The following is a 25,488-nucleotide window of genomic DNA, read 5'->3' as shown; positions in this document are numbered from 1 at the left end:
TTAAAAGCTCTGGAACACTAGCCAAGCTAGCTTGTTCCAGGTTTGCTAGCAGCAGTGGCGGAGGCGGGGCATTTATGTGTAATTTTTCTAGTTCTAGTTCAGATTGGCCTAGCTAAGAGCAACTAATGAATAAAGAATGGGATCTTCTAAGATATCATGCCTCACTCGTTTTACATGTTGGTCGAGTCAAATTTTCTATATTGACATCATGCAAAAATCACTCGGCAAAACAAGTCGTTGACAACAGAATCATGGGCGAGCACCATTTGTCGAGTGTGTCACTTGGTAATGCCTATGCAGAGTGTTTTCGTGCTTTTTACCGACTGTCCCGGACATTTGGCTAGGCTAATCGGTAGTGTGGATGCAAAAATAGAGTTCAAACTCATCAGATTTGTCATATAAATGTACAACACAGATTATGAGTATCAGCTAACGAACTCAACAGGTCCCGTGACACGCTGGAGCTATTCAACCTATTAAAACGCCTGATTATAACGTGTATACAAGGGTATGCATGTACTGCACGGTACGCCCCGCCCCTACATAACGCGTAGGCAGGGGCGGAGCCAGCATTTAAAGATGAGGGGACCGAAAAATATAACGATCATACTAAAGATAAAACATCACATCATATAAAGTCTCATTTTAGTATTGACATAAAAACATAGCAACAAATATCTGGTACTACCAAAGAAAACTAAATTTCTATTCGTTTGGCTCCCATCCTTTCATTTCATTTGGTAAGATATGATTTCATTTGATTGAATTTGAAATCCGGATTCAAAAATTAAGTTTGTCTATCACATGGATTTGTAGAGTGAGAGACAATTTAAAAAAAATGATGGCTTTTAAAAAGGAATTGTGGTTGGTTATAGTGTGGTTCCATGAAATTTGAAATTGAATTTCTGTGACCAATTTCGTGTTAACCAAACAAGTTGGTTTCTGGAATTCAATTCAAAATGAATTCCAGAATTCTAGGCCCAAATGATGGTTGCCAAACGAGCTGTTAGATCAAATTTAACTTGATGAATACCGAAGGTGCCTTTTGCAGCTACTTTTTTTTCACTATGGACAATCATCCGATTGTTAAATTAATTTCTGACTTACACAGAAAGGTTTAAAATTCATAGATTGATCAAAAATAAAATACATACGAATCATCGGCGGAGAATTGATCGATGCTGCGGGACCATTGTGGTGGCCGCTGACCGGCATCATTGCCGATCTGTCCTGTACTGCGCGCCTCCTTTGGCATATGCTAGCTGTACCTCCAGGGTCCACCGCCTTGCCCATAGTTCCTGCACCTCCAGCGCGACAGTCATTTTCATGACCCACATGGCGTAGTCCTTGCGATTGAGACGAGGGTACGTTGCCGTAGAGGATGATTCCCTCGACGCACTTGATGCTTTTTTATCCGTTGACATGATCTCCCGCTAGCTTCGGAAAATCTGAAATCTGGCTTTGATACCACTTGTTGGAAATCAGGCCGACCTGGGCAGCTTCTGCTTCTTCACGCCTGGCGATGGCCTGCAGCGATATGAAGCTAGCCCTAACAATCATTGAAACGCACGTATTGCCGCTGTAACTTTGCAGACACCGCAGCTTTGTCTGCCTTTATTCCTTTTGCTTATATAGAATTTACAGCAGATGACCTCGCCCAACACGACTGGCCGAAGCCAAGTCCGAGACGCTGGGGCTGGGCAGGGGTGGGGGGCTGGGCAACATGGGCAACAGATTGAAATTGTAGGCCTCGCCTACATCCCCTAGTTTTCTGTGGGCCATGAGCAACCAAGCGAAGGTGAGGAGCTCCCCTCCTCTGCTCAGCTGCGCCGCATGCACGTCCGCACGGGACTTGCCAGCGGAGAAAATGAGAAGTGTCGTCCACAAGTCTCTCATCTCCACCAATGCTTCTATGCTCCCTACATCGACGACTCCAAGTAAATTCATTTCATAAAACATCGTGTCGACACACATCAGAATGGTATCACTGGGTACTTCAAGTATAGATTGATTTTGTGAAGAAAGAATAGCAAGGTGGGTTCTGTAGTACCACTGACTGGCAACATCTCAGGGTGTGTGGCCAGAAGGTAGAGCATGTAGTTGGACAACTTCCGGCAAGCACTGACTAACACATGATCTCGACCTGGATATGTATACTTTCTTAGGTGTGCCTCTGTGAATATATGGAAACAGACAATTCCATAACCAAAACTCGCACCAAAGTCCGGTATTAACTTTGCCAGCAACGGACCAAGATATGGCAGTTTTCGGCGTTCATGGCTGATTCACCTGGGTGGTATCGGCAGACCATCTGTACAACAGAGTCCATGATCTCCTTATCCACCTCCACGTACTCGGACTCCAGCAACTTGCTCATCGACAAGAACAATGACAACTCTACTTTTTTCCCAGCGCCGACCACTAGCAGGCTCGCCGCCACCACTTTCTTCGCAAACTTGTACAGCCTTGACTGCTGATCAGAGCTTACGTAGCTCAGAAAGTTGTACTGCCCCATAGAATTTGACCACAACGGCCTTCTCTCGGGTCGTCCAATATTGCTGGATAGAAGAAATGAAGAGATGCAAGCAAGCAACCCATGGTTGTTTCGGGCCTTCAACCATGCCCATGTCCATGGCGACATCAACAAGATAAATACTGCACAGACTTCCATACAAAGGCCTCCTGTAAACAGCACATATGTGATTGCAAGATCTGCTCTACTGTATCCATGCTTGTTGTTTACTGCTCCTACAATGAAGAGCACAAAACCAACCACCATAGATGCTTGAGATACACACCGGAATATGATGCCACTTCTTGTCCGAAGAACCATTGCCTTGGTGTAGATATCATCATACATCAAGTCAAGTTCAATCTCCAGTAACTTGGGCAGATGGTCCACATGAATATCCGATGTCAGTACCTCTCGTCGTCCATCTGGTGCAAGGTGCGTCCAGCAAAGAGCTCTCGGATGCCTGGTGCCGACTTCAAAGCAGATGTAACAATGCCAAGATACCCATTATCAATTACATTCCCAATGGAAGTACTGCTGCTGATGTTGTTCTTTACGTTCCCATACATTGAGCCAATGTCCTCTCCCCATACTTGATAACTCCAGCAATAAACACAAAGATACCTGGAAGCTGCACACTGCGGTCGCCGCGACCCGTCATGGACACCCAGAAGACATATAAGGCCACAGCAACTTGGACTACCAGATTCAACAGATGCCTTAACCACAAGTTGTTGTCTTCAATAGCAAATGCAGTGACGGTGTCCTGCCCACCAAGATGCATGAGGAGGAAAGGTGCCCAGAGGAAAGCAAGTGGATGTGCTTGCCTTAATGTCTCCTTTCCAGGGGTGACTTCCTTGTGGTGCCGCGAGAGGAATCCCAGGGCGTAAATTGCTACCATATCTGCCCCAGATATGCCACCCACATGGAAAACCTAAGACACCAATCTGTGCTACGCCACCGAAGGCCACCAGTAAAAAAGAGGAACACCTGTAATGTAAAGCTGAGCAGCACTAGCAGCTGGATTTGCCATTCATTAAATATTTGCACCAGGCTCTCCATTGCTGCTATTGGACTAAATTTGTATCTTTGGAACCCTGTTAAATAGCAACAATGCATATACGTCAGCGTACTTTTCCCAAGAAAAAAGGGTCATGCATGCTAACTATTTATATATGTAATGTGTATCATGCAATTTCCCTCTTTTCCCCAGCAAATTTTTATGCACATGCATCCCACACAAACAGAACATTCAACATTCAGGGCAATGATGTAAAAAAGAGACACCAAACATGAGTTGTAGTAAAATACTTATGTTTCAGCTAAGTTGTTCTATGCTGCATTTGGGCTCTAGTTAGCTATGAGAGTTGTAGTAAAATACTTATGTTTCGTCTAGCTGTAAAGTAGGTTGTTTGTTTTTGAAATGTTAGTTTCCCAAGTACCAAATTCTAATGCCAAATTGAGCCTAATACACCTACTGACTGTATATGCTTATATGATAAACAACATGGAAAAAAAATGCTATGTCTCATAAGCATAATTGAAAATGTAGGAGGATCATTGCCTACTTATCCACAAATGGTTGGGTACTTGGCTCCTTTGTTTTCTATTGATGAGCTTGATTCATCTAGCTGAAAAGGCACCACTATCAGGCTCGTCCCAGGAAGCACGAATACAAAAAAAAGGCAGGTACTTCATGAGCTAAGAGTTAGGAGCAGAGATTACAAAGCGTCCAGGCGCTTTAAGGCGTTGGGGGGGGGGGGGGGGGGGCGTTGAGGCGCTCAAAGCGCGAGGCGAGGCGACGCCTTAGTCAATTTTGCAAAGCGCTAGGGAAACTAATATGGCAGACATGAGTAGACATAAAACCTGATTGATACCTTGAATTTCCCACGATTTACACCACTGGCGGGGGAGGAGGGGATCTGGCGGGCAGCAGCCCGGCGACGGACTGGCGGAGGAGGATGGGATCTGGTCGGCGGGAGCTCTTCTCTCTCTTTTCCCATGAATTATACCACTGGTGTGTTCTCTCTCTCTCCCAACTCGTTTTCTCTCCAATTTCTCTTCCTCTCCCACCAATTTCAGTTTCTCCCGCCGATTTCTGAGTTCTGGGCCTTCTGGCTCTGTTTCCTGCTGAGGGAAAGGCCGGCGGCGGATCTGGCAAGCTGCGGGCAGCTTCTTGGCGGCAGAGGTGGATGGGCTATTGGTGTTCCCCTCTCTCTCCCTACTCTAATTTCCCTCCAATTTCACTTCCTCTCCCGCATATGCCCGCCAATTTTGGTTTCTCCCGCCCGATCTCTGTTTCCTGCTCGAGAGCGTCCAAAATCGATCGAAGCGGTGATTTCAGCACCTAGGCGACGCCCCCAGGACGCCTACGCGACGCCTCGGGACGCCTTAGTCAGAAATTCTAAGGCGAGAACGACGCCTTGACGTCGCCGGGCGCTTCGACGCTTTGAAAACCATGGTCAGGAGTGAAATTACACAAGTATAGATGGATTAAATGGTCTAAGATGTTGACGTATACCTTAGAATGGAACAGATGTGCACTTCCAGACAAATGCCTGGAGATGTGGTTTTCTGATTTTTGATGTGGCCCTAACTCTCCATTCCCATCTTCTTATTGGAGCTGAAAGGAAAACAAGATCTCGAGATACTACTGTGCTTTTGTTTGTACATTTCTTAAAAGAAGAGCGAAAGCAGAGAGATCCCTTTCTTGTAGGGAGCTAAAGGACTAAATGGGCACTTTATGTGTCTTTTTTTATACATTTCTTGGAAGAAGAGAAAGAGAAAATGATTCCTTTTGTTTGCACATATGCTATCAAAGGAAACCGGGCACCACGAGGAAGCAACCAAGTGTTGGAACTCAGGCCTAAACTTCTCTCACGCAAGCAACAACAGCAAGCTAATTGATTTCCGGCGAGACGCGCACGTACAAGCTAGCTAGCAAAATCAATCAAGCCAGCGCTCACGCCAAGCCACACACGAAGATCAATTGATGGCCACAAGCACGTATCGTGCCTGTTTTTTCTCTTTTTCTATTTTCTGGGATTAGGATAACAAGGCACCGTATGCCCGTACTTATACACGGCCAGAGGCCAGTCCGACTCAACATCTAATAGCCTAACTGAATACGACTAGGAGACCAACTCGTTGATTCCCCTGTACAACTCCTAAACCGACTAGAACTAGGTATGAACCAGAAATAAACCTATTCGAATTTGACCTTATGCTTACATTCTCCCCCTAAGATCAAAACGAACTTCTACTTGATAACGTCGACGCCGATCTTCTTCCTCATCTCCTGAAACTTCAGTCTTCCGAGGGACTTCGTCAATATGTCGGCCAGTTGTTCATCTGTACTGATATAATCAACATCAAGCTTGCCTTCTTCCACACATCCTCGTATGTAATGAAACCGGGTGTCGATATGTTTACTTCTATCATGAAACACTGGATTCTTACACAGAGATATAGTGGACTTGTTGTCGATCTTCAACTCAAACTTTTCTGGTTCTCGGTTTAGTAGATCAGCAAGCAATCGCTCTAGCCACACTCCCTGGCATGCTGCGGTAGCTGCTGCAATGTATTCAGCTTCACACGAGGATAGAGCCACAACCTTCTGCTTCTGTGACATCCAGCTCACAATATTTCCACCTAGGAAAAACGCCATGCCCGAAGTACTTTTACGGTCATCAACGTCGCCGGCCATATCACTGTCACTGTACCCGACTAGTTGTGTCTTTTCCTCTTTCTTCTTTGAGTAAACACACCCATAATTCAGGGTTCCTTTGATGTACCGCAAAATCATCTTCACCGCTGCAAAGTGTTCCGTTGTGGGGTTCTCCATGAATCGACTAACGATCCCAACCGAGTATGCCAAATCTGGCCTTGTATTCACCAAGTATCTCAGACTTCCCACAATACTTCTATATTCGGTACTTTCAACAGGATCTGCTTTGCTGTGTTTGCTCAATTTATGCCTTGCTTCCATCGGTGCTGAGGTAGCATTGCAGTCTTCCATGCCGCACTTCTCAAGGATTTTCCTCGCATAAGCTTCTTGACACAAAGTTATTGAGTCTCCTCGCTGACATACTTCTATCCCGAGGTAGTAGCTCAATAAACCAAGGTCACTCATCTTGAAAAGATCTAGCATCTGCTTCTTAAATCTTGCAATCTCCCTCTCATCTGCACCCGTGATCAACAGATCATCAACATATACTCCAACTAGGAGCCGTTCCTTCCCATCACCTCGTTTGTACATAGCATGCTCCAATGGACTCTTCTCAAATCCGAGGGACACCAGTGTAGCATCCAGCTTGGTGTTCCATGCCCTCGGTGCTTGCCGTAGCCCATACAATGCCTTGTGCAGTCGCAACACCTTATGTTCCGCCCCCCCTTCGACGAAACCTGGAGGTTGTTGTACATATACTTCTTCTTGTAGGTCACCGTTCAAGAATGCTGATTTCACATCCATATGATGCAGCTTCCAGGATTCTTGAGCGGCCAAAGCAATCAACAACCGTACCGATTCCATCCTTGCGACTGGAGCGAACACTTCCTCAAAATCAACGCCTTGTTGCTGCACATAGCCCTTTGCTACCAAGCGTGCTTTGTGCTTTACCACATTGCCATTGGAGTCTTTCTTCACTTTGAATACCCACTTGAGGCCTATGGGTTTATGCCCTGCAGGGAGATCAACCAAGCTCCATGTCTTGTTATCTTGGATTGATCCCATCTCCTCCTCCATTGCCCTGCGCCAACTTTCTTCCTCGCTAGCTTCTTCAAACGAGGTTGGTTCTTCGGTACTTAACAAGCACCTTTCCTTCGCTGTGCGCTTCATCTTGACCGTCTTCGTCTTACGGATCATCTTCTTTGGAGAAGGGTACAACTCCGATAGAGGTCGAAGTCGTTCGGGCGTAGGTCGTCGTCGAGTCCGTGACCGAGTCTGCACCGACGATCGTACCATCGTCGATGCCCTTTGAGAGGTTGCTGCCGCGGTAGAAGTTTCAGCGTCTCCGCCGGCTGCTGCATCCTCCCCTTCACTCGCTCCTGCCGTTTCTCGCGTCGTGGCAGACGCAGATCTTCCTGCCACGATTTCTGCCGTGGCAGAATTTTCTGCCGCGGATCCTGCCGCGGGAGGGATTCCTGCCGCTGTTCCTGCCGCGGATCCTGCCGTGGCAGAGGATGAGGCCGGTGCTCTACTGAAGCTGAACACCGGTGTAGCGCCGTGGCCCGGCGGCGTTCCTGGTGGATCTTCGCCACCTGCGTCATGGTCGTGGCCTTCTCCACGGTTATGACCTGCATGCTCAGGGACAGGGTAAGATACAACAAACATATCATCCGAATTTTGTTGATTCTCTTCTTTGTTTGAGGACCAATCCCATGCCCTCTCTTCTTCAAAGACGACGTCGCGTGCCACGTGAACTTTTCTTGTTCGTGGATCGTACACATGATAAGCCTTCGAGTGTCCCATCAAGCCTGCTTCATAACCCATCAAGATCATCGGCTTACTCCGATCTTCCAGCTTTCCCACATGTCCAGAAACATTCTTCATATGTGCCATGCACCCAAAAGTACGAAGGTGATCGACCGAAGGTTTTCTTCCACACCAAGTTTCATAGGGTGTCATGCCAATGACACTTTTCGTCGGTGCACGGTTTAGCAAGTATACCGCTGTAGTCACCGCTTCTCCCCAAAACCTCCCCGGCAAGCCTTTGCTCTCCATCATGCTTCGAGCCATTGCTACCACGGTTTGGTTTCTTCTTTCAACAACACCGTTTTGCTGCGGTGTGTATGGGGCTGTCAGAAAACGCTTGATGCCATGTTCCTCACAATATGCAGCAAACTCATGTGAGATGAATTCTCCTCCTCGGTCAGTCCGGAAAGCCTTCAACTTTGCCTCTGCTTCTACTTCAGCAGCAATCTTGATCTTCTTGAATGCTTGAAACGCTTGAGCTTTCGTTTTAAGTAGCACAACCCACATGTATCGACTGTAGTCATCTACCACGAGTAGAAAATAGCGATTGCCGGCTGGGGTTGCAGGTGAAACTGGGCCACACAGATCACCGTGAAACAAATCTAGTACCTTCTCTGCCCGGTACTTTGCTTCTCTGGGAAACGGCGCTCGCCGTTGCTTCCCTACTAGGCATCCGTCGCACACTTGTTCAACATGATCCACCGTCGGCATTCCAACCACCATGTCCTTCTGGCCGAGTTGTCGAAGTGAGTGAAAATTCAAGTGCCCATAGCGAGCGTGCCACCTCCATGCTGGATCATCAAGACCAGCTAGCAAACAGATCGGCTCTGTTCTGTCTAGGTCAAGAATATACAAGTGATTCTTTGCCCTCTTGACCTTCATCAGTAGCTTGCGTTGTCGGTCGTAGCCCCACAGGTACCCATCCTCTAACACGATTTTACATCCCCTTTCCTCGAGTTGACCAAGACTGATTATATTGCTTTTCAGCTTGGGGATATAATATACGTCGGTTAGTACCTTGTGATCGCCAAATCTTGTCTCGAAAAGAACTGTGCCTCGCCCTTGTATCGCCACCGTGGAACCATCTCCAAAACGCACCGAGCCACCCACGGCTAGGTTAAGCTCTGCGAATTGAGTTTTGTCGCCAGTCATGTGATTGCTAGCGCCCGTGTCAAGGTACCACACATTGCCCGCCTTCACTCTTGCTTTATCATGTAGGTAGACTTTCTTTTCAACAAGGGTTACGGACTCAGACTTCTCCTCGATGACTTCCTTTTGACCTTCTTCCATCAGCTCGCACATCTCTACCATCAGCAGCGCCGGATCATCATCTTCTTCCCTGGCCATATATGCTTTCTCTTTCTGTGGCTTTCGGCACTCTGACTTGAAGTGCCCGTATATTCCACAGTTGTGGCACCTAACCTTCTTGCGATCAAACCTTTTCTTGGGGGCCGCACCTTTCTCCTCGGTACCTTGAGGAGCTTTCTTTGCTTGTGCTCGACCTCCTCCTTTAGCTTGATCTCTTCTTCCACTGGACGATGACGAATCGCCAGTTTTCCTTGCGGCCATAGCAGACCACTGCGCACGGGTCATCATCAGATGCTCGTCATCTTTGCCGTCTCCAAACACCATCCGGAGTCGTTCATCGTGCGCCTTGTAGCGCCCCACCAAGTCCTCCACCGTGAGGGTTTTCAGATCGACACACTGCTCGATTGAGGTTACGATCTGGATATACTTTGGTGATGCCGCGCGTAGGAACCGCCTAACCACGGAGATCTCGGAGAGTGTCTCGCCTAGGTCGCGGATCCCGTTAACGAGCGTCCTTACACGCGCTGCGAACGCGTCGACCGCCTCGTCTTCTCCCATCTTCAAACTCTCATAATTCTTCAGCAAGGTTTGAAGGTTTGCCTCCCGGACACGCTCGTGTCCTTGATGTAGGGTCTTGATCGTATCCCATGCATCCTTCGCAGATTTCTTTCCCTTCAGGTGTTGTAGCACATCGTTCGGCACAGCCGCATGGATGGCCGCCAACGCCAGGCGATCAATGCGATAGTTCGCCGCTCCTTTGGCGTACGTGTTGCCGCCAGGGTCGACTGCGTCCCAGATCTCTTGAGATTCCATAGCCACCTCCATCTTCATTGCCCACATGCTGTAGTCGCTGCGATCGAGCCTTGGAAACGTCGTCGGTGCTGAGTTCCTTCCAGCCGCGGCTCCCGACGTCCCCGCATCCGTCGGCATAGCTCCCGTGTACTAGGGACCGTTTTGCCGGATTAACCTTGGCTCTGATACCAAATGTTGGAACTCAGGCCTAAACTTCTCTCACGCAAGCAACAACAGCAAGCTAATTGATTTCCGGCGAGACGCGCACGTACAAGCTAGCTAGCAAAATCAATCAAGCCAGCGCTCACGCCAAGCCACACACGAAGATCAATTGATGGCCACAAGCACGTATCGTGCCTGTTTTTTCTCTTTTTCTATTTTCTGGGATTAGGATAACAAGGCACCGTATGCCCGTACTTATACACGGCCAGAGGCCAGTCCGACTCAACATCTAATAGCCTAACTGAATACGACTAGGAGACCAACTCGTTGATTCCCCTGTACAACTCCTAAACCGACTAGAACTAGGTATGAACCAGAAATAAACCTATTCGAATTTGACCTTATGCTTACACCAAGCACAGCAAAAAAAATAGAGATCTGCAGCAACAGTAGCAAGACAGAAAAAAAAGAGCCAACCAGGATTAAAAAAAGAAAATGTCATGGGTGGCAAGCAAGGAAACGTCACATGTGACATCGGATGGGAAGCAACCTAGCTGGAAGACCGATCTGATTATCTCCTGCCATGGCGGCTTTGAGAATTTAGAGACTGAAATATCAGAAGGTTAGATCAAGTTAACTAGATTTGGTTACCGTATAACTTTAACCTGACATTCTGCTATCTTACTTCAGGGGAGTTGCTTTCCGAGCTAGTTTCTGTGCTGAAAAATTCTAGGGCGAAATATACAATTCTTTATGCTTCCCAGCCCTATGATTTGCTGGAGAGCCCTTCCAATCTGCCATTAGCGAGGTATCTTGCAGAGAAGACCAACACTACTACCAGAGCTGGCCTAGGCAAATGCGATGGAGTGCCAAGTAAAATCAGTCTTCTGGAGGGAACTTTTGTTGTAAGTTCTTGTTACCTGGACTCTGTTTTTCTGCTCTGACATGTTAGTTCAGTTCTGTCATTGCCTTTACTGCAACTGCGAACTATCCTCTTGCTTGCCTTCTCCACCCGTAGAATACTTGTTTGTATCCTTGTATCAATATCTCACGCTTGTCCACAATCTGCAGGGTTTAGTGCTGCTGATCATCTTGATCTCAGGACTCTGCTGCATGATGGGAATTGATACCCCCTCAAGGTTCGACGCTCCCCAGGACTAGTAATCTCAATGCTGATCCTACCTTTAAGCACGTATGAGTCAGAAGATCAAGGCGGGGATGAGAAATATCAATCGGCAATGTTCGTTAGAGTGCGCTGTGGATATAGTTGCGTCGTGGTCAAATTTTAGTGAAATATTATTGCATTCCAAACTTACAACTGACCGCAAAGATGTAGCTTGTCTGAGAACATGTCCTCATGCAAGTCTTGTGTTGTACTCGCTCCGATCCTAAATTCTTGTCGCGAGTTTAGTTCAAATTTGTACTAAGACCACGACAACAATTTAGGATGGGAGAGAGTACTAGTTAGCATTGTTGCTTCAGTTGTTTTCTGTGAATAACGTGGGATTCAGGTAGCCAATAGCATGGCGTTGTCCTGTGATCAGTAAAAATCAACTTGTTCATGTACTCATTCGATGTTCGCAGGTATAAGCAAATGATGTCATCTATGAACGGTTTAGTTACTGTCAGGTTCCTGTGGTTTTTGCTGAACTTAATTTCGTTTGCTAGATATCACAAATTTCTGGAGGGTGTAACATCTTGATCTACCGCCATCTTTAGAAATGCACTCTTTTTGTCTGAACTTCTATATAAATGCTCTTCTTTTTCTCCCGGACTTCTGTAGAAATGCTCCTACTTTTGTCCGTGGCTGTACTACCTTCTAAATCGGCTCAATCCAGAAATCCAAGTCAGTTATTTCCAGACGGAGGGAGTAACAAAAATGAAATGCACCATTAGTCAAAACTTGTCATGAATTTAGGCTTCGGACTTGCCATTTTGAACAAAGTCCGAGTTAGCTTTGGGACACATGAAACATGAGTAAAATCCGGAGGTTCATCAAGCCAAACAAGCGGATCATTTTGCCCCTTAACCCAAAATTCATCATTATATGTACCTCCAGGAAGCGGTTGGGTTACCTGCTAAATGTTAATACATTGAAAGCCAGTAGTTGCTGGATTTTTCAAAAAAAATAAAAGGAAGTGCTTGGGCTATTAAAATGTCCATTCTCATATAAAAATGAAGAGAGGCTGTCGTAGTTGGGCCTGTTTGGGCTTTTCATACCAGGAAACCCAATATAGGCCTTGTGAGCCCGCTTCGTCTTCTTCCCCAGTGGCTTTCCCCTCTGTTCCCAGCCGCCTCGCCGACGCCTCAATTCGCCGGGATCTCATGGCGCTGCGGATCGAGATGAGGAGGAGCTCCACGGCTCTCATGTTAATATTTGAGCCTCCTATATGACGGTAAATTTCCATGGAGAAAAGAAAAATGTATGCCCTAAAAAACATACTAGAAAAAATTGGCCATGCTTAAAAGGGCACAAGCAACATGACATTGAGGGATGGAGCAGCTTGGCCGATGAGAAGGACAGAAAGTTCGTCTGCTGGGATGGATGATCGTCTACGAGATGGATTGCCTGATGCTCGTGGTCTACTTGAACTTTGATCTGATTCCTGGATGGTTTGGCCCATGTTGGGTCCGTATGTCACAATGCTCGTGTACTTTGATATATGATGGCTTTGGTTTGAAGTTTGAACTGCTTGTAGGATAGACGTCTGCTGTAGGCTTATGTTATTTCCATTCTAGCTAGATGGAAAATGGGGAGCAACTCCGATTCGAAAAAGAGAGCAAATTTACGTACACAGATAGAATAAATCATCCTTCCCATAAAATTTACACTAACATAGATTTCCTGAACCACCTTTCGCTGTCGATCGGACCATAAACAGAAGAAATTAAGAGAGGACGTGATTCACGACGGCATTCAAGTATGATGCCTGTACAAAACGTGAGACACACCCACCCAGAGAAGCATGAGAACACGAATGACCATCTGGAAGAAGGACCACCCCAGGCCAATTAATCTAGCTACAGTTCCTATACTGAACTAATACTATGTACCTTTGGAAATAAAGCATTGTCTAATCATAAGTTGTCTACCTTTACAAAAAATTCTCGATCATATTTTAGCTAAAATTATCATTATTTCAATCTATTCTACGGATAACATTCGAACTAACAAGGGAACTAACAATTGCAATAACTTCAAAAGAAAAAACACAAGGGAAACAGACTGTTGGAATATGGTATAAGTATGTTTGGTCGTATAAATATAATAGATTGCACTTCACCAGATGAATTTATGTTTTGGTGGTTGTGCTAGCATTCATGATTGGTATCAAACATCACAAGGACCACTTAATTAATTAAAAAACTATACTAAGCAGTTTGTGAATCACGTGTGGAGAGAATTAAATCAGCTGGGACCTAATATTTTCTGGATATCAATATAATGAGATCTAGCTAGCTAGAGACCTCTTACTACGAGATCTATAGATAAGCCCCCACCCTCCCTCCATCCTCCTAAACAAAACACACAAGACAGATACACACACATAGTACACATCCTGATATATATCCTATAGCAGCTAGCCACCATGTCGCCTCAGTGTTCACAACTAATTTTGGCTTACAAATAAAACTATCCCAGAAGTTCCGGATGATCAGCCGGAAGTTCCGCATATTCCTGGAAGAGTAACAGAGAGCACCCGGAGGTTCGGCCGGAAGTTCCGGTGCTGGGAACAAAAGTTAAAAACAGAGAGAAATAGGCATTAAGATCTACTCGGATGGAAAAGTCATAGAGATGAAAGTTCTTTGTTTCTTTGAGACGAACAACTTTGCTTAATTTTGGAGTCGTCGCGATCCGAGGTCGTTTACTACCTCAAAACTAGATCGGAAGGTGCAGCCAAATTTTGGACCGGACAGTTTTGGAAAGTTTGGGTCCAACCGTCCGAATTAGACTCAAATTACGGTTTTGGACGTGGATCCAAGTCCGTTTCTTGCACGGGAAGTCCAGCCGCCCTTTGTATACATGAGGGGCGACGGCCGATTGAAACAACACCAATCGAACAAACACATCTACAACTTTATCGTTTTTATCTCTCTCTCATATATCTTTCTTCTCGTTCTTCGTCGTTCTTCAAGTTGGAGGCCAACGAATCCACAAGGCCCTAGGGGCGGCTAGGCCGACCTAGGGCAGCCCATAGCCGCCGCGCCGCCCTGACGGGGTCCCTCCCGGGTGAGCTGGGTTTCGGGCTAGCAAAAGCGCCCGCCGGACTGTCTTGCGTATCGCGCTTTCGGCAAGCCTCCCTCGGCGCGTGTTGCCGCGTATCGCGCTCGGCGTCGAGGATACACGGTGACGTGTTCGTGGGGGAACACACTTTTTGGTGACTCCACTGGGGACGAAGCTTTGAACGGTCTCTAGCCCGTTCTTGCTACGAGGAGATCATCATCAAGAGGTTGCAATCTACAACGGTAACATGAACCTTCAATCTCCATATGTAGATGCAAATTACTCTTATGTTGATGTTGCTAGATCCTTCGATATAAGTATTGTTTCCTGAACTCTATGAGGTAATTGTACGCTTGGATTAGGTTTAAAGGGTCGAGCTTCAAGATTATTGGGGATTTTCAAGAGGAAAAAGGTGAATGGCGATTGTTGGAGGGACCGGAGAGTTTGCATATGCACAAGGTGTCATCTCCTTCAACAAGATCCAATTGGCCGAAGGAAATGTCAGGGAGCTTAACGTCCGTGCTTTGTGCCTCTTTTTGACAAAACCAGTGATGATGAGTTTGATCTCTAAGTTTCTAAATGGCTTATGACAACACCAAACATCTATCTTATTGTGCAAATAATGCAATTAATCTTCTAAAATGAAATGTCTTGCTCAAAGACACCGGTGCAGAGCTCTGTCATGAAGATTGGCCCATGGGGTAAAATAAGTGGGGAATTCCTTGATGTCCCCAAGACTCCGGAACGTCTAGAAACCGTGACAATTCGCAGCGGCGTCGTTGTTGATTCGCTCGCATTTTCCTTCGTCGATCAAGCCGGTGGACAACATACTGTTAGCCCATGGGGGGACCACGAGGGAATGACAAAAACACGGTGGGTTGACCCCGCAACCATTATATATATTCTTTCACTTTTACATGTTTTAGTACTAGCAAGAAAATGCATGCCTATGAAACAATTAATTAGCGTGATTTTCTCAAACATGCAAATCCGGCTGGCTCCTTCTGAAATCGTGACGGAAGTCTCTGGGACGACTGGCACTTTCAGAGAAGACGACATTGAATACAACGTCATAGCTTCGCTCACAATCGTCACCAACGTCAAGCCATATGGGCCATTTGGAATTCCTCAGAGCACACACTTCAGCGTCCCCATTCAGGAAGGCGGCAGCATCGTGGGTTTCTTCGCGTGTGCCGGGAAATACGTGGAGGCACTCGGGGTTTACGCGCGTCCGCCGTCTGTTCAAAACTAGCCCGATATAGTGTTCCTTTTGTCACTGTGTGGAAAATAAGGATGTGCCGGCCGGCTGGCCTCCATTGTGTTATCCTTAATTTCTCTCTACCGTCGATATTTCCTTCTGTCACTGTGTGGAAAATAAGGATGTGCCGGCCTTTTGTTTGTGTGCGTTGCGCTTGCCTTGCTGTACTGTATGGGAAAATAAAGTTATGAATTAATGGTCATTATGTGGTTGGTATACATTTCCTTGAGCTCCGTCGTATCCTAAAAAGAATGAGAGTAAAGAGTAACAGAGAGGCACGAGCCATTTTGCAGCAGCTCCACACATGCATGAACATAGGTATGTTTTAGTTATATCTAGAAGGGAAATTACACTCGTAAATGTTGGAGTCTTCCGTCTTTTTATGGGAAAAAATGATATTATTTGTTAATATAAGTTTTGTTGAGTATGTTTACAAGTTGGGTTAAGTGTACTGTAGGATACGACGGGCAGTGTTGGAGTCTGGACACGTGGATCGATCGAGATGAATGAGAGCATGAACGGCCGGCCCTGGGCCAGGTCAAGAGGGGCGACGGCCCGGGAGCCCAGTTTTCAGGTGTATGTAGTACTATTAGGTATTCAGGCCCAGGAGTAAAAACAGAAAAAATGCCTAAAAGGCCAAAGCCCACAGGCCCAGAAGGACTGGAGCAAATCCGGGGCCCCAGTTTTGTCTCCTTCCCTCGATCGCTCATGGCCCAACTACTGCCTCCCGGCCCGTAACCCTTCCCTCGATCTCTCTTCGCTTCTGCCTCCGCTTCGATGTCGTTCCAACTTGTGGATTCCCCGACTGTTCCGTTGCTCGCAGGCGGTAGGCTGTTGCAGTTCCAACTCAAATTCTAGTCGAATCGATCAGTGATCAGAATTCATGGCGCAAGAGTGCTAGAGAGGATCATCGGTTTTCCTTTCTGTACAACACTTGCAGACTTGCATCTTCAGCTGTTGTCTAGAGTTTTGCCCTTGTCTTCTTGGAGGAAGATTGCTGATTTGATGATTTACTCCGGCCGTCAAAAGTTCAGGTGTTCTCATGATCTTATTTTCTTGTAGGTGCCTAAGAAGCATTTATCTAATTGTGGGAAAAGAAAAAAAGAGGAAACAAGTAGATCAGCTAATTTCTTTTTTGCCTATGAAAATTCATCAATGTTACTGTATTGATTTTGCCAATTGATATATGAAATTTGATTTTTTTTCTACTGCACTATATAACCGTTGGGCCCATTCATGAAGTTCACCCTGGGGCCTTTGAAACCTCAAAACCGGCAAATCTTGACTTATATAAGTTCTAGTCTTATATGCACTACAAGTACATTAGAAGTTAGTAGATGAATATATGCACACTGCTCTCAAGTTCTCGTCGGTGGTTTCTTCTTATCGAAATGAAACACCCCGCATTCCTCAAAAAAAAAAAAACAGTGCAACTTCAGGTTTTCAATTAGTCGCTTCTTTGACTACAACTTGCTGATATATATTCAGACTCTACCGAGTCCAATTTTTATGATAGAAAACTCCGATACGCATTTCTGGACAGCGTCAAAATGAAATAAACAACTAGAATAATTTAGTGATCAACAAAGTAAAAGGAACACATAAATAATTTGTAATTTTCTCAACAGTTTTGTAGCTTTCATTGAAAAAAGATGGACATACATATCCCGGTTATGGGAGTGTGAGTCTTGGGAATACAAGGAATGAAACACGTAAGAAAACCGTCTAACTAATCATCAGCAGTGACGTCAACCAACCGCATGCGTCCACCCTTTTCTAAATCTTTTGGTAGAGTCTTAAATCAGCCCTCCATATTTGGATGCTGACACACATAGGCTTATGATTAATTATTTGCCAACCGTAGTACGAAGCTGCAGCCCAAACAAACACAATTAACCTATAGCCAGCACTGCTGACACCAGAGGTCGGCAGTACCGTCATCATGGTGCCTATGCACACTGCTCTCAAGTTCTCATCAGTGGTTTCTTCTTATCTAAATCAAACACCCCACGTTCTTAAAAAAAATAAACAGTGCAACTTCAGGTTTTCAATTAGTTGCTTCTTTGACTACAACTGGCTGATATATATTTAGACTCTACCGAGTCAAATTTTTATGCATAGAAAACTCAGATTCGCATTTCTGGACAGCGTCAAAATGAAATAAACATCTAGAATAATTAGTGATCAACAAAGTAAAAGGAAACACACATAAATGAATAAGTGATCTGCAAAACAAACGCTCGGCAAACAAGTCTTTGCCGACCGAATCATGGCCAGGTGTCGTTTGCTGAGTGTGGCACTTGCATGCCAACGCCTGTGCCGAGTGTTTCGGACACTTGTTTTTTTTTGCGGGGTGATTGTCTCGGACACTTAGCAAATACGTCGAGTCCGATGTGTGTGTGGGAAAATAGAGTTCAGAGTCACAAATCACTTTTCTCCACGAGTGTATTTCACACTAGCTAGTGTCAAAATACATACAGATTGAGGAGAAAAGACATAATGTGTTGGTATAAAAATGCAATACACTTTTATAGAAAAAGCATTTCTAGAAAAGTTTTAACACTTTGAATCCATGCGCTGGCTTTCCAATACACGTACAAACTTTAATAAGAAAAACAAGTCCGTGACAAGCTTTTTTAAAAAAAATCAAATTTTAATTTGCAATTTTCTTAACAGTTATGGAGTGTGAGTCTTGGGAATACAAGGAATGAAACACGTAAGAAAACCATCTAACTAATCGTCAGCAGTGACATCAACCAACCGCAAGCATCCACCCTTTTCTAAATCTTTTTGGTAGAGTCATAAATCAGCCCTCCATATTTGGATACTGACACAGTACATATGCTTATGATTAGTTATTTGCCAACTGTAGTACGAAGCTGCAGCCCAAACAAACACAAATAACCTATATCCAGCACTGCTGACGCTAGAGGTCGTCATGGTGCATATGCACACTGCTCTCAAGTTCTCATCAGTGGTTTCTTCTTATCTACAACAGGCTGATATATATTTAGACTCTACCGATTCAAATTTTTATGTATAGAAAACTCAGATTCGCATTTCTGGACAGCGTCAAAATGAAATAAACAACTAGAATAATTAGTGATCAACAAAGTAAAAGGAAACACACATAAATAAATAAGTGATCTGCAAAAAAAAACACTCGGCAAACAAGTCTTTGCCGACCGGATCATGGCCAGGTGTTGTTTGCTGAGTGTGGTGCCAACGCCTGTGCCGAGTGTTTCGGACACTTGTTTTTTTCTTGCGGGGTGAGTGTCTCGGACACTTGGCAAATATGTCGAGTCCGGTAGTGTGTGTGGGAAAATAGAGTTCAGAGTCACAAATCACATTTCTCTACGAGTGTATTTTACACTAGCTAGTGTAAAAACACATACAGATCAAGGAAAAAAGACATAATGTGTTGGTATAAAAATGCAACACACTTATATAGAAAAAACATTTCTAGGAAAGTTTTAACACTTTAAATCCATGCACTAGCCTTCCTATACACACTTTTATAGGAAGAGCAAGTCCGTGACATATTTGAACAGCCGAAAATCCTCTCTCCTATCTCCTCAATCCTTTCTCCTATGCAATGTCCTCGACTTACGCCATGCCACGGCCGTGCCCCTGCTCTACGACTGTAATTCGTTCGAGTTCATCCATTGGGACCCCATGACCGGCGAGAAGAAGCACTTTTCCGACCCAGTGCATGTGAAGTCAAGGTGTTACAGCAGCGGCGCTATGTGCCATGTAAGCTAACATGTCCTCTGTAAATCTCCAGGATGGAGCTACACCATTGTCTTGGAGGCGCCGTAAGCTAACTATCATTAGCTGTTAGTCTGAGTTCTGACGATGTACTGATATCTTAGATAACTTGGCTGTTGCTGAGATGGTAGTGGTGAGGTTTTAGGCAATGATGTTGGCCGGAAGCTCTGCTTTCTTTCCAAACTGCTTGTGCCTTTTGCTACACAACTTGTAAGAGATATGTGGGTCATATCCCGCACCGCCGCAACCTTCTCCCCTTCCCCCCCTCCTCCACCATCGTCGCTCCGCTCGACCTCCTCCACCGCGCGCGGCCCTGCTCATCTCCTCCTTCACTGGCACAACCCTCTCCTCCCTGATCTATTCTCTTATGAACGGTGTCACCTCCTCCTTGACCCCATCTCTCTTCTCAACATTGCCCCTGCCTTTCTCTTAGGTCCACCGCCTCCTGCGACCGTGCCACCAATCTTCACCAGCAGCAATGGCCGGTCTTGGTGACAGGATCTCTACCTAGACCGGATGCATGCTGATCCGGTGACTTCCACAAATTGTAGTCCTTCTTTAGTGATTCACATCTATTTTTGAATTGTTTCTGCTCATACTTCCTCTTTGTATGCTCATCGAATTTGGAAATCAGATTGGCATACCCAATTGGGTTCAAACGACCAGTAGGATGATTATTTGACCGCACTTCCTCAATGCACACATCCAAAGAAACTCTATGGGCTACTGCGTCCCAAGTTGCTTTTCCACATTTTCTTTTTTTCATCTATGACAAAATGAATGGCAACACTCAAACGAAATTCTCACTGTCATAGAATGCATATCATATTTTTAGTCATTCCATTCAGCTATTTTTCCTCTAACATTGCACACATTTGAGATGCATTCACACAAAGCAATAGGGGTTGCCACTGTAAAGACACACATTTGCCATGCCGAAATACAAACTGCAGTAGAGGATGCAATAGGAGATGGATTAAAAATCTGTAGTGCATACCTTGGAGAGTCCAGGGAAGTGGCTGTCGGAGGAGACACTGCCACAGAGGGAGGAGTAGAGAGGGCTCGAAGCAGCAGCACGGACCGCGGCTCGAACCAGCAGCAAGGACGGCGGCAGCTTGAAGAAGAACGGACGGCGGCGGTGGCTCGGGTCGGCGGTGGCTGGGGTCGAATCCAAGGAGGCGGCTGTTGGGGGATGATTCCCCGGCGGGGGCGCCGCGAAACAGCAGCTCGGCGGCGGCTCTTATCCCGGAGAGGCTACTGTCACCGTGGATTCCAGCAGGCGACGGCGGGGCAGAAGCTTTGTTGGCGGCGGCGGCGGCGGCTGGAGGAGGAACCCTAGAGGAGAGGCAGAGGAGACGGGAGGAATGGGGCTGCGAACGGATTCGGCATAAAGAAAAGAAAACGAACCGGTACATGACCGTGGTGGCATTTTGCCTGTAAATAGAGTGCCCTTTTGGGGCAAAGAAATGTGGGATTTTTTCAGAAGCTCTGGAAGCTATCGTGGACTAGCCTTTTCTCGTATGAAGGATTTGGGGTGTTGGGCTGCTCCTAAAAACGGCTTGAAATCGAGTTCTTTTCGGCTTCGTTGCTGTGGACCTAGAAGCTGGTTTAGAAGCTGAAAAGAACTAGCCCAGAAGCTGGTTTAGAAATTGAAAAGAACTGGCCCTTAATTTGTCTCGGAAAACCCACACGCAGTCTTTTGTGGACAGATGAAGTATAAAGGTATGCAGGTATGCACGCGTATACATATGCATGTACTCCACGCTACGCCCAGCCACTACATAACGTGTACGTAGGTCCAAAAGTGTATCACACACTCGTGTAAAATTATATACATAGGAAAAGACACATAACGAGCACTCGGTTGTTTTAATGGGATCAGTGGATGTATGCAGTGCATACGTGCCGGTGCAAGACATGCATACCACATGAAGCGGATGTTCGGCTTCGTCTCCTTCATGCACCCGGAGTCGGTCTGGGCCAACCTGCACTTCGTCTGCAGCGCTCGAGACCACTTCGATCCTAACAAGGAGAAGCGTCCCAAGGACCACAATGTTTTGCTAACCATAGGATTCTTCTTGTAGGGGTGCCGTAGTTGGTGGCAGCCAGGATCATGGCGGCGAGCTCCTCGTCGACCATCCGAGGCGTTGCCAAGAGATGAGGTATATCATATGCTTTTATTGGAGTGTTAATCAGGCTCTCTTGAAAAATGGAAAATGTGTGCTAACCATATATCCGCTGACAAAAATGTGTGTTAGGGTCTTTTCCAAGGTAGTACTTAATTCAAAAATGGAAATTACAAGAAACCCACACTCCACTTCTGTCATAATTAAGCAGTTTGTTTGTGCCTTTTCGTGTGGGTCTTACCCAAAAAAAGTTTCAGACGATTGTCTTATTCATGTGTTTCTGTATGGTCTCTTGTTATTTGCATCCCCCACAAAGGCCTCCATTGGAGCACGACCTGCCTGGTAGCCCCATTGCATCCCCCACAAAGGCCTCCATTGCTGCTGCTGCTGCTGCTGCCAGCCGCAACCTTGTGGCCTCATCTCTGTTGACCCCTGCTAATATCCTCAACACCACCTGCTTCTCTCAAGTGCCCAGGAGTTTCATGAAACCAAACACTCAAGCTCTAAGTTCAGTTAGTTCACTCTTATCTTAATAATAAAAGTCAACCTCAATTATATCATGTTGCAAATTGCAATATATAGTAATTATGTCTTTCAAATTTGATTCTACAGGTTCTCCTACGGGACGAGAGCCGTTGGGCGGTGGATAGAGCAAAGAAAAGGAGTAAGTGTCAACAGCAACCTCTCTACATGCGGTAAATAGCTAGTCTCCCTGTTAATTAAAATTGTATATGACAGCAGATGCAATAGCAGCACGGGTTCTCCCCTCCTCCCTCCGGTCACCGCCCGTGCCGCCTCGGATTGTCGATGATTACCTCGTCATGATCCTGTCTGCCATCAACTACGCCGCACGGTAGATCTACCTCACCTTCCCTGCCGCCTCCACCTTCACCAAGGACCAAGCCTCTGCATTCTTCAGGTACGCACCTTGCCTCTGCCATCACCTCGAGCTCTCTGTTGTTCTGCATCATAATTTTATTACGATCGATGGATGTATGCAGCACGTATGTGCCGCCGTGCAAGACGTGTGGATCCCATACCAAGTGAAGCTGTTATTCTGGTTCTCTCCTTCGTGCACCTCTCGAGTCGGTCCGGATCCATAATAACTGTCTTGAATTTAGTACAAAGTTGCACTAACCTTGTACTAAATCCAGGACACTTTTTATGAATCGGAGGGAGTAGTAGGTTTGCTATGTACTACAGCTATACGAACCTCAGTGATATGTTCCACGCAAATTAATTACCACCGATCATGTGCTTCTTCAAAAATTTCAAATTTTAATTTGGAATTTCCTTAACAGTTTTGTAGCTTTCATTGAAAAAAGATGGACACACATATCCCGGTCATGGGAGTGAGTCTTGGGAATACAAGGAATGAAACACGTAAGAAAACCGTCTAACTAATCGTCAGCAGTGACGTCAACCAACCGCGCATGTCCAGCCTTTTTTAAATCTTTGGGTAGAGTCTTAAATCAGCCCTTCATATTTGGATGCTGACACACATATGCTTATGATTAATTATTTTCCAACCCTAGTACGAAGCTGCAGCCCAAACAAACACAACGTACAGCCAGCACTGCTGACGCTAGAGGTCGGCAGTACCGGCACACTGCTCGCAAGTTCTCATCAGTGGTTTCTTCTTATCTAAATAAAACACCCGGTGTTCCTAAAAAACTAAATAGCGCAACTTCAGGTTTTCAATTAGTCGTTTCTTTGACTACAACTGGCAGTTATGTATTCAGATGCTACCGAGTCAATTTTTATATATAGAAAACTCCGATTCATATTTCTAGACAGCGTCAAAATGAAATAAACAACTAGAATAATTTAGTGATCAACAAAGTAAAAGGAACACATAAATAAATAAGTGATCCGCAAAAAAACGCTTGGCAAACAAGTCTTTGCCGACCGAATCATGGCCCGGTGTCGTTTCTGAGTGTGGCACTTGCATGCCAACGCCTGTGCCAAGTGTTTCGGACACGTCTTTTTTTGCGGGGTGAGTGTCTCGGACACTTGGCAAATATGTCGAGTCCGGTAGTGCGTCCGAGACACTCACCCCGGCCCCGCGATAAAAAAAGTTTCCAAGACACTCGGCACAAGCGTTGGCATGCAAGTGCCAGCAAACGACACCGAGCGATGATTCGGTCGGCACCTCATACGCCTTCCCCTCCTCCACCAGCTGCAATGCCACAATGGCCTCCTTGGGGAACGAGAACACCGTTCCACCCCCTCCACTACCCTTCAGTAGCCGATCGTGGACGAACCCCCTCACAGCGGCAATCGCCTCAGAGAAGCAGAACACGTCCACATTGACCTCCGTGGTGAGGTCAACCGACAACTGGCAATGCGAGGGCCACAGCGAGGTTGACAGGCGAAGCGGTGACGCAATGTACACCAAGAGTGATTGTAAGTCGGTTTGAGGCAATGTCCACATTGGCAGCAAGGTCGAGCCCATCTTGTGGGACTGGGAGATTGAGCTGCAAATAGCTCCCGAGGCCGAGTGCGCCGAGCAGCACCATCCGACGGTCAACGCTCGCTGCTAGCATCCCATAAACATCCTGTAAACACCTCGGAGTTCCCCTGCCATCGCCGCTAGCAATAACATATTAATTCTTTTCTTGATTCAGAATAACCAGTACAGGACATTACATAGCCTACGGATTACAGCGACTTGGAAAGGAAGAAGTACTCCTAATCTACCTTAATTTTGACTAATAGATATGGTAACAGGAGAGAAACCTTCTACGGGACGAAAACTCTACCATAACCAAATCTGATTTCCTAACTTATGTTTAAACTTCATAAGTTATCTCAATCCAACGCCTCTCGAGGATCCTTGCACTTGGTGCGCCGCAGCTAACGTTGGGCCCACATAATACTTCCCAACACCATCAAAAAATGATACTCCACTTTCTGCAGAAATATCGTTCTTGTGCTCTTTAAATGCAGCATTGGTCTCCTTCAACTTCTGTCCTAATTGCTGCAAAGTAGAGATCATTGTCATTTTTTCATGATTAAGTATTTTGGATATCTTGTCCCATGCTTGAAGGTCCTTCATGGTACTCTGAACAATAGAATTGATTAGATTGCCCTTCTCCCCTTCTCCGCCATCAAGCGTTGTATTTCAGCTTGAGTATCATTTCAAATATTTGTCTTTATTCAAAAGAGCATTGTCTATTGCACGGGCATGGGCAGCATTTCTTCTATGCAGCCATGCAGGTATGGAAAGACGAGGGATTTTGTAATGGCATGATTTCTAGGACCAGCATTGACATTGTCACCACCTTCTTGATCTTTGGTTGCAATTATATGTTGTTGTGTCGTGTCATAACCAAAAGCTGGCATCTCCTCCGACTTTCCAATGGGCTGGCATGTCAGAGAAATCAATCTGGCATCCATCTCTTCTACTTCTCCCTGACATTGGTAAGAACTATTGTCTCCGAGAACCATTGTGTCCTCGATGTTCTAGCTTACTCGGAAAGTCAATCCCTCTACCATCGATGGTTCTGCTGCGAACGGTTGATCAATTTTGATGTTTCCATTAAGCCAATTCTCCAACTTAGCTTCACTGAAATTGACCAATTGTTGATCCGTCCTCCCGGGTTGCTGCAATGGTAGGCATTTACTTGTTCTTCCAAGAAGAATCATCCCATCAACGTCAGAGAAAAGCTCTGGCTTTTGACACTTGATCAAACGGAGAAGGTAATGACTATAAATCCATGGATTCCCGACCAAAACAGCCCTCTTCAACAGAGCCCAAACCAAGCATCCCCAATCCACCTCATACGCCTTCCCCTCCTCCACCAGCTGCAATGCCACAATGGCCTCCTTCGGGAACGAGAACGCCCTTCCACCCCCTCCACT

At 45.8% G+C, this 25,488-nt stretch overlaps 2 protein-coding genes and 1 long non-coding RNA gene across 4 annotated transcripts; 2 read left to right on the top strand and 1 right to left on the bottom strand.

The window, feature by feature from the left end:
- Positions 1 to 1,027: 1,027 nt before the first annotated feature.
- Positions 1,028 to 5,172, bottom strand: LOC100829736. 2 transcript variants are annotated; one of them, XR_002966080.1, is made up of 3 exons: positions 4,390 to 5,172; positions 4,081 to 4,143; positions 1,028 to 3,609 (listed from the first exon to the last, which is right to left on the bottom strand). It is a non-coding gene; the product is annotated as an uncharacterized LOC100829736 (long non-coding RNA). The 2 variants fall into 2 exon arrangements; XR_002966081.1 differs by lacking the exon at positions 4,081 to 4,143 and having other exon boundaries at positions 4,390 to 4,959; positions 5,034 to 5,165.
- A 5,534-nt stretch (positions 5,173 to 10,706) lies between these two features.
- On the top strand, positions 10,707 to 11,894 carry LOC106866717. The gene is made up of 3 exons (XM_014902378.2): positions 10,707 to 10,869; positions 10,938 to 11,152; positions 11,319 to 11,894. The coding sequence occupies exons 1-3, from the start codon at positions 10,743 to 10,745 to the stop codon at positions 11,406 to 11,408; spliced, it is 432 nt and encodes a 143-aa protein (XP_014757864.1). The 5' UTR covers positions 10,707 to 10,742; the 3' UTR covers positions 11,409 to 11,894.
- A 913-nt stretch (positions 11,895 to 12,807) lies between these two features.
- Positions 12,808 to 15,893, top strand: LOC100829127 (protein GOS9-like). The gene is given in 5 exon segments (XM_010241007.2): positions 12,808 to 12,860; positions 14,835 to 14,890; positions 14,893 to 15,021; positions 15,114 to 15,345; positions 15,439 to 15,893. Coding segments are annotated over 5 exon segments (756 nt in total). The 3' UTR covers positions 15,725 to 15,893.
- Positions 15,894 to 25,488: the final 9,595 nt, after the last annotated feature.

Source organism: Brachypodium distachyon, chromosome 4, assembly GCF_000005505.3.
Source record: "Brachypodium distachyon strain Bd21 chromosome 4, Brachypodium_distachyon_v3.0, whole genome shotgun sequence".
Classification (NCBI taxonomy): domain Eukaryota; kingdom Viridiplantae; phylum Streptophyta; class Magnoliopsida; order Poales; family Poaceae; genus Brachypodium; species Brachypodium distachyon.
This window is presented reverse-complemented; position numbering and strand designations above follow the sequence as displayed.